General features: G+C 42.7%; 1 protein-coding gene across 3 annotated transcripts in view; it reads left to right on the top strand.

The window, feature by feature from the left end:
• The window catches only part of EXOC4 (exocyst complex component 4), a 305,007-nt gene that overhangs the window by 28,564 nt on the left and 263,690 nt on the right, over positions 1-12,753 (top strand). For all 3 annotated transcript variants that reach the window (XM_066182652.1, XM_066182653.1, XM_066182654.1), the window contains exons 4-5: positions 9,659-9,843; positions 11,335-11,444. In XM_066182652.1, coding sequence (XP_066038749.1) covers positions 9,659-9,843; positions 11,335-11,444 — 295 coding nt within the window. The remainder of the gene's footprint in view (positions 1-9,658; positions 9,844-11,334; positions 11,445-12,753) is intronic.

The raw sequence follows: 12,753 nt of genomic DNA, 5'->3' as shown, positions 1-12,753 counted from the left end.
ACACTGGACTGTGCATTGATCACTGCATAGTAATTAATAAACTAATTAGCTCAAGATCATGGAGATCTGTGCTGTTACTTTAATTCTTCTGGTTCCACTGTTGACCCATGAGATCCCCGTAGGGAAAACTTAATATTTGCCATTTGTTTCTATAATTTAAGAGCTGAAATGCTGAAAACAATGAAGAAATATTGAATAAAGTCATTCAAGGTCATGTCATATAATTAAATAAAAAAATCTTTAGGCAACTTTGGTTTTGTGTCTGCATTTGCCCTTGTGGCAGGTAATAAACACTGCAGAAATTATCCATGGGATAAGAGGGAGGATCATTGCTATTTCCTGCTGATTTTTTTTTTAATTAGGAAGACAAGAAGGAAGAATGAAGGTGGGGAGGAGAGATGGAGCCCTTTGATTATTCTTCACTTAACTTCTCCCATCCTTGTGATACAGAATGAGGAGTTGGTGTTTTCCTCACGGGCACATCCTTCTCCTGTGTCTTTTCCCCAGGAAATAAAAAGCTGTCAGCATTTTGTTTCTCCAAAAGCAGGGAATGCTCCAACACCTACTTTCTTTCCTTTTCCAGTGCTGACTTCAGGTTTTTTAATGTCAGGAAAACAATAAATCTCTTTCTCTGCTTTCTGATGTGAGTAACAGCAGGAGCATTTTTTGAGCTTTCTCACTGCACATTTGCCATTTTATTAAAAAAAAAAGTTTTGTATTTTAAAGGCAGGACTTTACAACACAACTGAGTGACTGGGTGACAACAGGAGCAGAAGTGGAAGGGTGTTAATAAATAGAAATGCTGTGCAGAAGTTATGGAACCCCAGGATAGTTTGGGTTGGAAGGGACCCAAAAGCTCATCCAGTGCCACCCCTGCCATGGCAGGGACACCTTCCACTGTTCCAGGGTCTTCCAAGCCCTGTCCAACCTGGCCTTGGACACTTCCAGGGATCCAGGGGCAGCCACAGCTGCTCTGGAAAACAAATAAAGGTGGCCCAGGAAAAGGAGATAGAGGAGAAATGAAGCAGGGCAGGGATATCCTGGAGAACAGTGAGGACAAGGAACCCCACTGGCTGTGGGAAGAGGCAGTGAAAATACTGAAATACTTTCTCAGGAGCTGAGGGTGTTTTTTGCTCTGTGTGTAAAATATTTATCCTCTTCCTACTCAGCCCATAATGAGCATCTCATTCCAGAGAAGCTGCGGCTGCCCCTGGATCCCTGGAATATCCAAGGTAGGGTTGGATAGGGCTTGGAGCAGCCTGGGACAGTGGGAAGTGTCCCTGCCCATAGCAAGAGGTGGCCCTGGAAGAACTTTAAGATCCCTTCAACCCAAACCATTCTATGATTCTTTGTCCTGCTCCATCACTCCTCACTTTTCTGTGCACTCCACATTAATCCTCTGGAAAAACCTTTGGAGTGAGAACACCTCCCTGCACAACTCGGGCTGTTTGTAGCCCTGGGCATGGCTGAGAAATTCCATTTTTATTACTTGACTGCAGCTGCCACCTGTGGCTTTGCTCAGGATGGCACAAGGAGAGGCTTTCAATTAAAAACGCCTTGTAGTGAGCAGAGTCCTTACACCTTAAGTAGCCTGGAATAATGAAATAAATAAAAAATAGCAGTGCAGTTCTCAGCCTGCATTTTATTTACTGCCCTGCCTTTCAGCTGGAACAAGGAAAATCAATAAAAACACTTTCATTTTGTTTTCTGCATTCCTTAGTGCAGTGCTGGGATTCAGGTGCTGCCGTGGAAGAGGTTTTTTTTATCTTCTGGAATTAAATAAGTAGAAATAAGAGACCTGGGTTTGTTTGGGATTCCGCAGAAATTCTTTTATAGGTAAATTTAAATTTGGGCTCTGCTTGAAATTCTCTTTTGAGAAGTGACATCTCCAGGGCTGTATCTCATTTCATGTGAGGTTTCTGTTAATTGCTAATGATTGGCAAATCTGCTGATTTCTTAGGGTGAGGGACAGGAGAGAAAGAGGCACCTTGGGTTTTGTTAATTTTATTGATTCCATGTATACTTGTAATGTGTTCTGGTGATTCACAAAAGATGGAAATCATGGCCTTGGTGTGTCTGGTGAAAGGTCAGGGGCTACACAAGGAGGACCTGGAGGAATTTGGTTTGTCCAGGTTGAGTTTGGTAGAATACCTGTAATTTCTTTTTGCAGAAGGACTGGGGGTGTTTATTCTTTGATCACTTTTCACCTCTTTTCTGTAATTTTTTTCCCCCATCTTTTTCTTAAATGCGGCTTTGATTATTTTTTAAAAGAAACTTTAGGCCGGTTTTAACCACATTAGAACACCAAATTTCTGTCCCTTAGAAACACCTTCCTTTTTTTCCCCTGGGCATAGTTACCAATGTTATCAACGATTTTCTCTCATTCTTTTCCTGCTGTAATTTACATTATCAGGGCAGTCTCTTGCAGGAAGTTTTAGTACCTGAAGCTGTTTAATTTGCATGACCCCAGCTCCTCCTCAGGGCCTCTCAGAGCATCATCAGGGGCTCTTGGCTCTGCTAATTACAGCCCCTCATTTGAGCTGGTGAAAGTTTATTTAAGAAGAAATCAGCCTGTGATGAAGGTGGGGCAGGGTTGGAATACAGAGGATGCTTTTCCAGCAGTCACTGGTCTTTCCAGGAATTCTTTTTTAAACTCTGGTGTGTAAGACAGAATTTTATCCCCAGTAAAACATTGCAGCAACACCACGAGAAAAATTGTTGGAGGGTTATGGGGGGCTATAAAATAATCCAGATAAATCTGATTGAATTACTTTGGAAATGCAGCTTTAAAGCTGGCAGAAAGGTGTGATAAATTCAGTTTTTCCTAAAGCATTTGAAACATTTGGGATGAAAATGGAAATGAGAAGTGAAAGGGAAAAGTCTTGGGTGATTTCAGTGATGCCAGTAGATAATTCTGCCATTTCAGGGAAGTCATTTGTTCATGCTGGTGGAGAAATTGCAGAATTTGTGTTCAGGTCCAAGTGAGCAGTTGGATAAAACTCTTGTTTTTAGCCCCTCTCTTCCTCGAGCACCACTTTTGGTTCCAGCACTTTGTTGCTAGAAAGGCATTGATGAATTACAGCGAGTGGAGGAGGAAGGAGAATGATTGATGGGTGACTGAGGCAAATGCAAAGGAATTAAATTTCTGTAGCTGGAGGAAAGGACAGCAAGTGAGGAACATAATTTTATAAATATTTAAAAGTTTGCCGAGGGAAAACAGTGTTTGGTCATTGCCATTGGAACACTCCAGAAAAATAAGAGCTGCTTGTCCTTTGTGTAAAGGTGTTTCAGACCAGGTTTGCCCAAAATAACCCTTTTACTGTTGTCTGTACGTGTTTTTCTCTCCATCCTCCCTCAGATCAGTTTGCTTGTCCCAGGATGAGCTGTTTTCCTGCAAAATGAGCATTTTTTTGGTGTGTGTAGCTCAAAAATCTTTCAAAGAGATTTTCCAAACCTCTCCCCCTCTCAGCTTCAGTCATCTGTGTCATTCCCCCCCTTTTTGTGCATCATTTGCCCACAAATCCTTTCATGCCGTGGAGTGAGTTCAGCCCTTCCCAAAACATTGCAAAGGAACCATAATCACAATTTACAATTCTTTCTTTGCTTTTTGCTTGTTGATTCTTACGAGGTTTTTAAAGGTGAACAAAACTGGGAACAATTTCGTCCCTCACCTGTATATCCATGGTGTTAACACCCAGTGCTGTCCATCAGCTCCTTGTTAATCCTCATTAATGGTCCATTAATGGGTTCCTTTGCTCCTTTTCCTGGTTTTAGGGAGAAGGAGGCAGTAGCAGTCAGGAATATCGTCACTGATCTCTGTGCTTTCCATGCTTTTACCTGAAGACTCTCTGCTTTAGGATCACCAGGGTGGTTTTTTAAGTTCAGGGTGATCTTAACTAATTCCTCTTCACTGATTTGTCTTGATGCCACCTCGCACTGTGCCGTGGCAATTTGGCAGCAGACAATTCCCAACCTTTGGATTTCTTACTTCTTAAGTTTTCCTTGTATCCTGTTATTTGGCTGCCCCCTCCTCAAAGGCTGGAAATCACTTTTGAACTTCATCCTGATTCACCTTGCAACCAAAATACTGCCACAAATTTACTGATGAAACACAACCTTGATAAAACTTGTGTCAAGGTTGGAATTAAAAGATATAAATACAGTGTAAAGCAGGTTTAATCAGGTACTCAAAGTGTTGCCAGCAGTTGAGGCTCCAAGTGCTTCAAAGACTTTTGGGGTTTTGGGTGTTACTCTGTGATGCCCTGCATTGTCCATCAAAAATACGGGAATTTTGCAGCCCTAAATTCAGGAGCTCCTTGCTTATTTTACTCCTAATAAACTTAGGAGTGATTTGGGGTTTTGAGGTGGGTAAAAAACAGACAACACAAACAAACCCTGCTGAAGTAAATGTTTTCTCACTGCTCTCCAGGTACAGTTCAAGTCCAACAGCTTTATTTATTCCCCTCCCTTTTCTCAAGTTGCTTTTTCCGTGGCTTTTGCTCAATCTGTCACAGCTCCTGTGCCGAGGCAGTGGGTGGCACAGGAGTTGGGTGGCACAAAAATTGGGTGGCACAGGAGTTGGGTGGCACAAAAATTGGGTGGCACAGGAGTTGGGTGACACAGGAATTGGGTGACACAGAAATTTGGTAGCATCTGAGAGGGTCTCTTGCTTCTGTTCTGCCTCTCACAGCGCTTTGGGTCACAGGTTTGGGTTGGAATTGGGTTTGGTGTAGCCACAGGACATAATCCTTGTGCAGCCTAAAGGATGAGACCTCCTGGGCTTTTTCAGTCATGACTTCAAGCAAATTAAATTTAAGCCATTTTCTCCCCATTTGCAGGATTTGGAATAACGTGGGGTTTTTTTGGTGTTTCTGTAATGGAAAGAGGAACAACCGTCAAACACCATTGTCACTATCTTCTTCTGACACTTTTCTACTTAAAGTCTATCCAGTGCCACCCCTGCCACGGGCAGAGACAGTTCCCACTGTCCCAGGGTGCTCCAAGCCCTAGTGTCCAGCCTGGCCTTGGACACTTCCAGGGATCCAGGGATTGCTCCTGGAATTCTATTCCAGGGCTTTCCAGGGAAGAGAGGGCTCAGCATTTGTGGGTCTTGTGTCTCTTTGCCAAGTCCTAAAAGCTGCAGTGTGAGGACTTGGCTGTTTCCAGGCTCAGTCCTTATCTCCTGCACCTCAGGTGCAAATGGAATTCCCTGACCTGCTTGTTTAGATCTGCCTACATTTATTTAAGCTGGTTTTTAGTCATTTTCCCTTCCTGTACCTTGTGAGAGTGAGTCCCTTGTAAAAGCAGCAGATCAATTCTCCTTTTAAATGTCAGCTTTGTATTCACCAGCGAGGCAGCTGGAACCTTCTGGGTTGTTGCTTATTTATTTACTCTTTCATTCTGAGGGCTCAGCTTTTTCCCTTTTGTCAGATTGTGTTTGTGTATGGCTTTTTTTTTTTGTTATCTGGAGTTATGACCCACCACGTTGTTTTCTTTTAACCTTTCTCAGTTGCGTGTTCGTGTTTTCATATCTGTTAATCCAAATTCAGAACGGGCTGGTTTCTCAGCCAGAAATGATTTGGTTTTCTAGTAAAATCGTTAATAACTGAGGAAGGAATTCTTCCCTGTGAGGGTGGTGAGCTTGCCTGGAGAAGCTGTGGATTCCTCATCCCTGGAAGTGCCCAAGGCCAGGTTGGATGGAGCTTGGACCACCCTGGGATAGTGGAAGGTGTCCCTGCCCGTGGGGACTGGGTGATCTTTCATGTCCCTTCCAACCCCAAACCATTCCATGATTCCATAATTTTTTGATTCTATCATTATTTTGGGGGTTTTTTTTTCACCTCCCTGAAAAAAAAAAAAAAAAAAAGCATCGAATTGAGACTTTCCGCTTTATCTCTGCTCACTTCCAGGCCTGTGGGGGGTTCAGCAGAACCTCTGAGAGAATAAATAGATTCTACTGTGAGCAGATTGGAAAACTTTGGCTGAAGTCGGGGAAGAAAGAATTTTTGACAAATACCTTGTTAGCACTTAGGTTCTCGTTTGTTGTAAAATGCTGAATTAAACCCTTCCAAATTGCCTGTTACACTAAGCAAGTGTTTAGCTGTGTTTTCTTTTTGAGGCAATTAAGCCCTGCTATAAACTGCCTGTGACCTTTAAACAAGCTGCCTAATGGTGCTGGTGCCACGGTTATTTTCTATAAACTTGCAATTTTTAGCTTATACTAAAGCACAGCTCTTTTTTTTTCAGGCTTATTTCATCTCCATTTCCTAAAGGGTCTTTGCTTTATTGTAGGTACTAATGAGTAGAGAGAGATAAGAAGATTTGAACATCAGGAATTACTATCAGATCATCGAAGCCAAATTCTCTGCTAATCCAGGCCAATATTTTAATTAGTGTTTGACTAAATCACAGTTATTTGTGTGTTCACGAGCAGCTTTCAATGGGACAGAGAGCTGAATTCAAGAATTAAAGGAGGTGCTGGTGGGGACTGCCCATTCTTTTGGTACAATTTGCTCATTGTGAAGCAGTTTCATCCCCGAGAATAACAAGTTGTTTATTTTTATTCTCTTTTCCAGCTGCTCTTGTGTTGCTGTGGCTCCTCTCTGCACCCCAGCCCCTGCCAAAAGATTCATGTGGGGGAGCTCTTTTACCTGTAATTATCCTTTGTGTCTAGCTAGTCTAATACAGTGCCACGATTCCCCTGCAGAAAAACAAACAAAAATCACTTTATTTCCATTTAACTGAGCCGCGTGTGTAGAAAAAAAGAGCCAGGAAGAACCATCAGCTGCTTTTTCTGGACCCTTGAACCACTTGTAGTCCTTCTGTACATCTCATTTCCAGGTTTCCTTGGGCTGCTTTTCCATTTTCAGTATTAACTGGAGCCTTGCAGGGTAACTCTTCTTCTCTCTGTCCAATTCCACACCTTTCAGTCCTTTTGGATGCAGCCAGCAAGTGATGGGAGTGTTAAAAACCAGGGAAAGCTGATTGGCATCTCTTGTACAATCCAAGTTTTGGTGTCTTAGGAGCTGAGTGGGGGCAAAAAGTCAAAAAAGTTGATCTGCCTTTAGTGTGTATTTCATTTTGTGCATTTTTTAATTGATGTTTTTGCTTCCTTTTGGTCACTTTTGCTGTTCTGGGCTGGTTTTAACCTCATATTTTTTATTCTGGGATATAATCTTGGGTGCTGCTTTATTGCCAGGACCTAAATCATCTTTTTGTGAGCAAATTTGTGAGCAAAACTGCAGAGACAAAAAACGTTTGGTTTGGTTTTTTAGCATAATATTTATATTTGTTGCCATCTAAACCAACTGGAGACTTTCCTTTGACTTCCATGAACATAATAAATGGTTGGATATTCCGTTTTTTCCTTAAAAGATGCCCTTGACAGCTGTATTTAATATTTTTGTGAGCAAGGAACTCTAGAGGAACTGGCAAGACAAAATCAGAGCTGAGTGGAAAATTTAAGTTCCCATTCCTTGCATTTCAGAGAAAACTTCTCCTGGATGGCATGGAATTTTTTTTTAATGTCACTTTGCTCTGGATTTCACTTCTTTTCTGGCTGCTTTTTCATCTCTCTGTTTCTCAATATGGCAAATGTGCTCTGGTGGGATTTTTGGCTCAGCTCCCAGGGCAGTTGCAGCTCCCCCGAAGCCATTGGAGGGGTTCAAGCGCCTTTGGAATGGGGAAATTTGGGGAAAAAATTTCCACCTGCCAAAGGAAGAAGAGAGGAATTAACACTTCTGCCTGAGTTTCCCACGTGGTGTCTGCTGAGCTGCTCCACTTGTGTGAGCTCTGCCACCTCCTCTGGGGAGAGGGAAATCGGGTTTTTCCTTCATCTTCAGGGGGGTTTAATGATGTGTGATGGCCAAACTTCCCTAACTTTTCCCAGATGGATACTGGGAAGGAAGAGGATGGACAGTGTTGTGTATCAAGTGAGGAGATTTAAAAATGAATATAAAACGCTTGGCTGTCCCATGGATATTCCAGGTTTTTCCTGGGCTTGGAGGCCAGCAGAGGAACACACTGGTGATGGATGTTCTTTCAGCACAGTTAATATTTACTGGTACTGAGGGAGCAGCTCTCAGCTGGGCCAGCTGCTCACTGTATCTTTGCTTTTAATTTTTAATGTTTGGCTGACAGGTTTGTTCTGAACCGAGATCCTGAAGTGCAAGCAAATGTCTTATTTCACTGACAGCATCCTCAGTTAGCAGCGAATGGGTTTTTAAATTTTATTTTAAACCTCTCCATGCCAAACATGCTCTTTCCAGTTTCTTTCAGCATCAGCACTGAGAGTTTGGAAGCTGCAGAGGGATGCCATCACTTATTTATTAGTAACTGGAAATCTCAGTTAAATAGAAAACCAGCTGCGAGGGATGCACAGCTTTCAGGCACTGATTTGTCATTCCTGGTGGGTTTTGTCTGTGTTTGGGTTTTGTCTACATTTATTTTTTAGGGTAGAAAAGGAAATAAGGGAATTTCAGTGCCCGTGAGATGTCAGCTGGTCGTTATTTCAGATTTTCAAATGGTGTAGCCACAGGACAGCACCCTTGTGCAGCCTAAAGGATGAGGCTTCCTAAGCTTTTTCAGTCATGACTTTAAGCAAATGAAATTTAAGCCATTTTCTCCCCATTTGTAGAATTTGGAATAATGGGGTTTTTTGGTCTTTCTGTAATGGAAAGAAGAACAACCATCAAACACCATTGTCACTATCTTCTTCTAACACTTTTCTACTTAATAATCCTCTTATTTGGGGATAAACCATGCTTTGATTTTTATTAAAGAACTGTGTTTTCACTAACTTGTTTTATACATCTGCTTAATATTTGAAGGCTGCGCATTAAATCTTAATTATTTGGATGTTGGGCCCTTCTACGTTATTTGTTTGGGAGCAGAAATAAAATATTACTTCAAGATTTTCTGCTTTAGAAGGGTTTTAAGGATAGAATCATCCTGGGATTCAGACACTCCCCTAATCCAAGAGGAAAATTGCAAAATTGAATGAATTGATGGTGGAAGTTGAATGAATCAATGTCTGAAAATTGTCCCGTTTCCCCCCCTGGTGGATTATCCCTTTTTCTAACCCAGAGATGGGGCAACTGAGAGGTGTTCTAAAAAGTTTTATTCCATTTTCAGTCTCATGTGAAGGGTGAGACCATACATGTGTTACAATTCACGCCATCACAATCAGAAGCCAAACTATTTCCTAATTACATTATAAGCGTTTTTTTGGCCTTTCAGCTTTTACCACACAATGCTGTTAATGCCTTAAAGCCAATCATCTAAAATCACCCCTGGTGGATCCTACTACAATGCACCTTTCGTAGTTCTATTTCTCCACAACATCTAGTCTATTTGCAGAGTCATCATTTGAATCTTGTTTCCAGTTCAGTCTCTCTCTTAACAATGTCTGTCCTGTCCCATGGCATTTCTAAGTCAGCATTTTTTATCTCAGGGTTTGCACACAGATGGACAAGACTGTGTGAGCCTTCTGTCAGGCTTTGAGAATTCTCTACAAATCCATTTCCCACTTTTCCCCCTCTCTCTTGAACGGGATTCAGAAACTCCTCTAATCCAAGAGGAAAATCGCAAAATTCAATGAACTGATGGTGAGAGTTGAACGAATTGATGTCTAAAATTTGTCCCCTGTTTTTCCCCCCAGGTGTCAGCAGTGGATTCCCTGGAGGGTCCCCTCCTGCAGGTGGAGGGGCTGAGTGACCTGAGGCTGGAGCTGCACAGCAAGAAGATGAACCTGCACCTGGTGCTGATCGACGAACTGCACCGGCACCTCTACATCAAATCCACCAACCGCGTGGGGCAGCGCGGCAAGGACAGAGCCAGGCTCGGGTGGGACAGCCTTCCTCAGCCCCAGCCACAAACCTGGCACACACAGCCTGCAGCTGGCACCCCAAACTTGCATTTCTGCCGCGCAAATCCCTCAGGATTGCGGCTGTGGAGAGCAGGAAATTCAGATTTGTTGACACACCTCCGAGCCTTTTCTTGATGCTTCTCATGGGGTTTTGCTGCTCCCCACAGCTGCTTTGTCCATTCTCTCTCCTCTGATGGGAGAGATTGCACAAATCCCTTTGTGCATTTTATCCCTTTCCTACAAATGTCACGGTCATGAGGCTCAGGTCAGGGAAAAACTGCTCGTTTTCTAGGAAATATCCAAGTTTTATAAGCCTCCCAACCAGCCGTGCAGTGACAGGATGGAGGCCACAATAGTTGAGTGTCTGAGCTGAAATGTGTTGGTTTTGATGTGTTTCCAAGGTGTTTTAAAGGTGTTGAAACTTCTTCCCTGGTTGGTGCCTGTGGTCAGTGGAAATTCAGTTAATTTAGGCTATTTTTTCCTGATTTTGCTAATTCTGAGTTGTTGCAGGGAAGGAAGAAAGTGGCTGGAAGAGAGAGACAACAGTGTTGGGAGATAATTTTTGCAGGGTAGGAGAGGTGGGGAGCAAAAGGGGAACCAGCACTTGATAGAGATGCAGAGAAAAGATAAATCAGCTTTTTATTGTGGGAATGAATAAAAATCTGCTTGCCAAAAATGCGAGGCAAGACAGCCGGTTGCATTAAATGAATTTATGAAAGAAAGGATTGATTGAAATTGAAATTTCTAGGAAGGAGGGTTGCTAGCAAGTCATCAGTCTCTTCCTTACTCATCTTCTTAATTAAAAACAGCCACAAAGCTTTGGTGTACCCAGACTGGGGGACTTGCTAATTAACTCCACTTTTGTGTGGCTGCTCCAGGGACCTTTCTTTTACTCTGGATTCTCTTTTTTTCACTTTCCCTGATGCACAGTGCCGATATTTGATAACATCAGCTCTTGCAGCAAGGGTGGCTTGTTGCTTTGGGTGGTTCTCCTGCAGGATATGAAGCCTAACCCTTGTTTTTTCACATCTCCATGAGCATTTTGACCTCTAAGCAAACATCCTGAGCTCCACTGTGGGCACCTTTCATATTTCTTTCTCCTAAAAATGATTTCTTGCTTGTGTCCCCTTGCCCCTTGCAGTGGGACACATTTTTGGCAATTAATACAATGTGGATTTATGATGAAAATGGCCAAGCAGAAAATGTTTTAATTTTTTGGTAAGGAGGTTCATTTTGGGAAGGGATGCTCCTGGCTGTGCTTGGAACAGGAATGTAAAGGGCAGGAAAAAGGGTGGAGGTTTCTGGTGGGAATAAAGAAGTTTGGAGGATTAAGAAGCTGACAGAAGGCATGGAAATGGGAACATCTATTTCTTAGGCTTAAAATGTAAGGAATAAGTGGATTATTTGTTGTGAATAAATATTGTAAATAATAATCAACTGTTTGCTTTAATTCTTGCCCCCTCACACAGGTCCCTTGTGAAAGACGCTTCTCCTGTGCCTCTGATGGATGTCACTAATTTATCTACACCTCGGAAATTCCTTGAGACTTCCCAGTTCAGTACTCCTGGAAGCTCCAGCAGTGAGTATTTGAGCCATTTATATTCATTTGTAGATCTTCAGCTGATTTTTTTGCTGGAGTAGGAGGAGGCAAGTCATCCCCTCGTGGCTCAGGGGAGACAAAAACCTGGGAGGTGATTTGTGCAGCGTCACAAAACGAGTGGGTGTTGTGTCTGGGGGCAGAACTTGCATTTTTCCCTCGTGGAAAATCATCTTTTCCCTCTCCTAACCCCCAGAAGCTTCAGTCTCTCCTGCCTGTTCTCACCTTGATCGTGTTCTTGATATCTTGAGCAGCAGAGATTTGCAGTGGGTTCATTCTGTGTGGAGGTTTCCTCAGCATTATTTACTGCAGGCAGCCAGGTTCGTGTAGATATTACTGAAGTTTTTGATTGTGTGGGAGCCAAAAGGTCAAATCTGTTCCTTGTGGGAGCTTTGTAACTTTGACTAAAGGTCTGGCTGTACACAGGAATAATCTGGAGCTGATCTTTTATTCGTGTTACTGCAACAAACACCGAGGAAAACTCTTTCACTGGTGCTTTTGTTTGAGCCTTTGGAAGGGCTGCAGGGAGGGGAAATTAATCTTTGTATTGTTTCAGGAGATTAATAAGTGGGGTTGTCCTTGATGAATAATACAGAAGTGACCTCCAGTCTCTTCCCCCTTTCAAACCTGTTTCAGTATTCCTGAAATGCAGAGAATCTTTCCTTCTCTTTCCAGCCTTATTAATTCTTTTGTCCTTTTGTATCTAGTTTTGTCACACTCTGCCTCCGAGATTGTTCCATTTGATTACTCTTATCTTCTGCTCCTGGAGGGGTTTTGTTCTTCAGCTCTGCTCCTGCCAGGCTGGTCTTGGAGTCTGGCGCTGTTTTTCTGTGTCCTGGAGGTTTGTGAGGAGTCACAAACTTCCAGAGCTGGAAACTGCAGCCTGGTAACTCGAAATCGGGAAGAGAAGATCCGTATGAAAATCCTGAGGGAAAAACTTTAGAATTCCTGTTCTGCTCTGTGATCAGTGGGAGATTCAGTTCAGTCTTCTTGCAGAAGATCACAGGATTTTGAGGAACTGAGGAAACAAACCACAAAAACCTGAATCCCAGCCTCAACCACTGGAAATAAAATGGTTTGGGTTGGAAGGAACCTGAAAGACCATCTAGGTCCAACCCCTCTAAATGTTAAAATACTCATTTTCCAGTGATATTTATAGTGCCTGCTATTTATTCCCCCTAAAATACTGACCTTATGTATAGTGATAAAACCCAGAAGGTCTGAACTTATGGAGCTGATGGGGATCTCCCACCTCACAGCTGGGGAACGGAGCAGGAGGTGCCCCTCCTGA

The sequence above is a fragment of the Chamaea fasciata genome, unplaced genomic scaffold, assembly GCF_029207755.1.
Source record: "Chamaea fasciata isolate MVZ Bird 193981 ecotype frontalis unplaced genomic scaffold, bChaFas1.0.hap1 SCAF_5, whole genome shotgun sequence".
Taxonomy (NCBI): domain Eukaryota; kingdom Metazoa; phylum Chordata; class Aves; order Passeriformes; family Sylviidae; genus Chamaea; species Chamaea fasciata.
The sequence above is the reverse complement of the archived record's forward strand: the minus strand, read 5'-3'. Positions and strand labels throughout refer to the sequence as shown.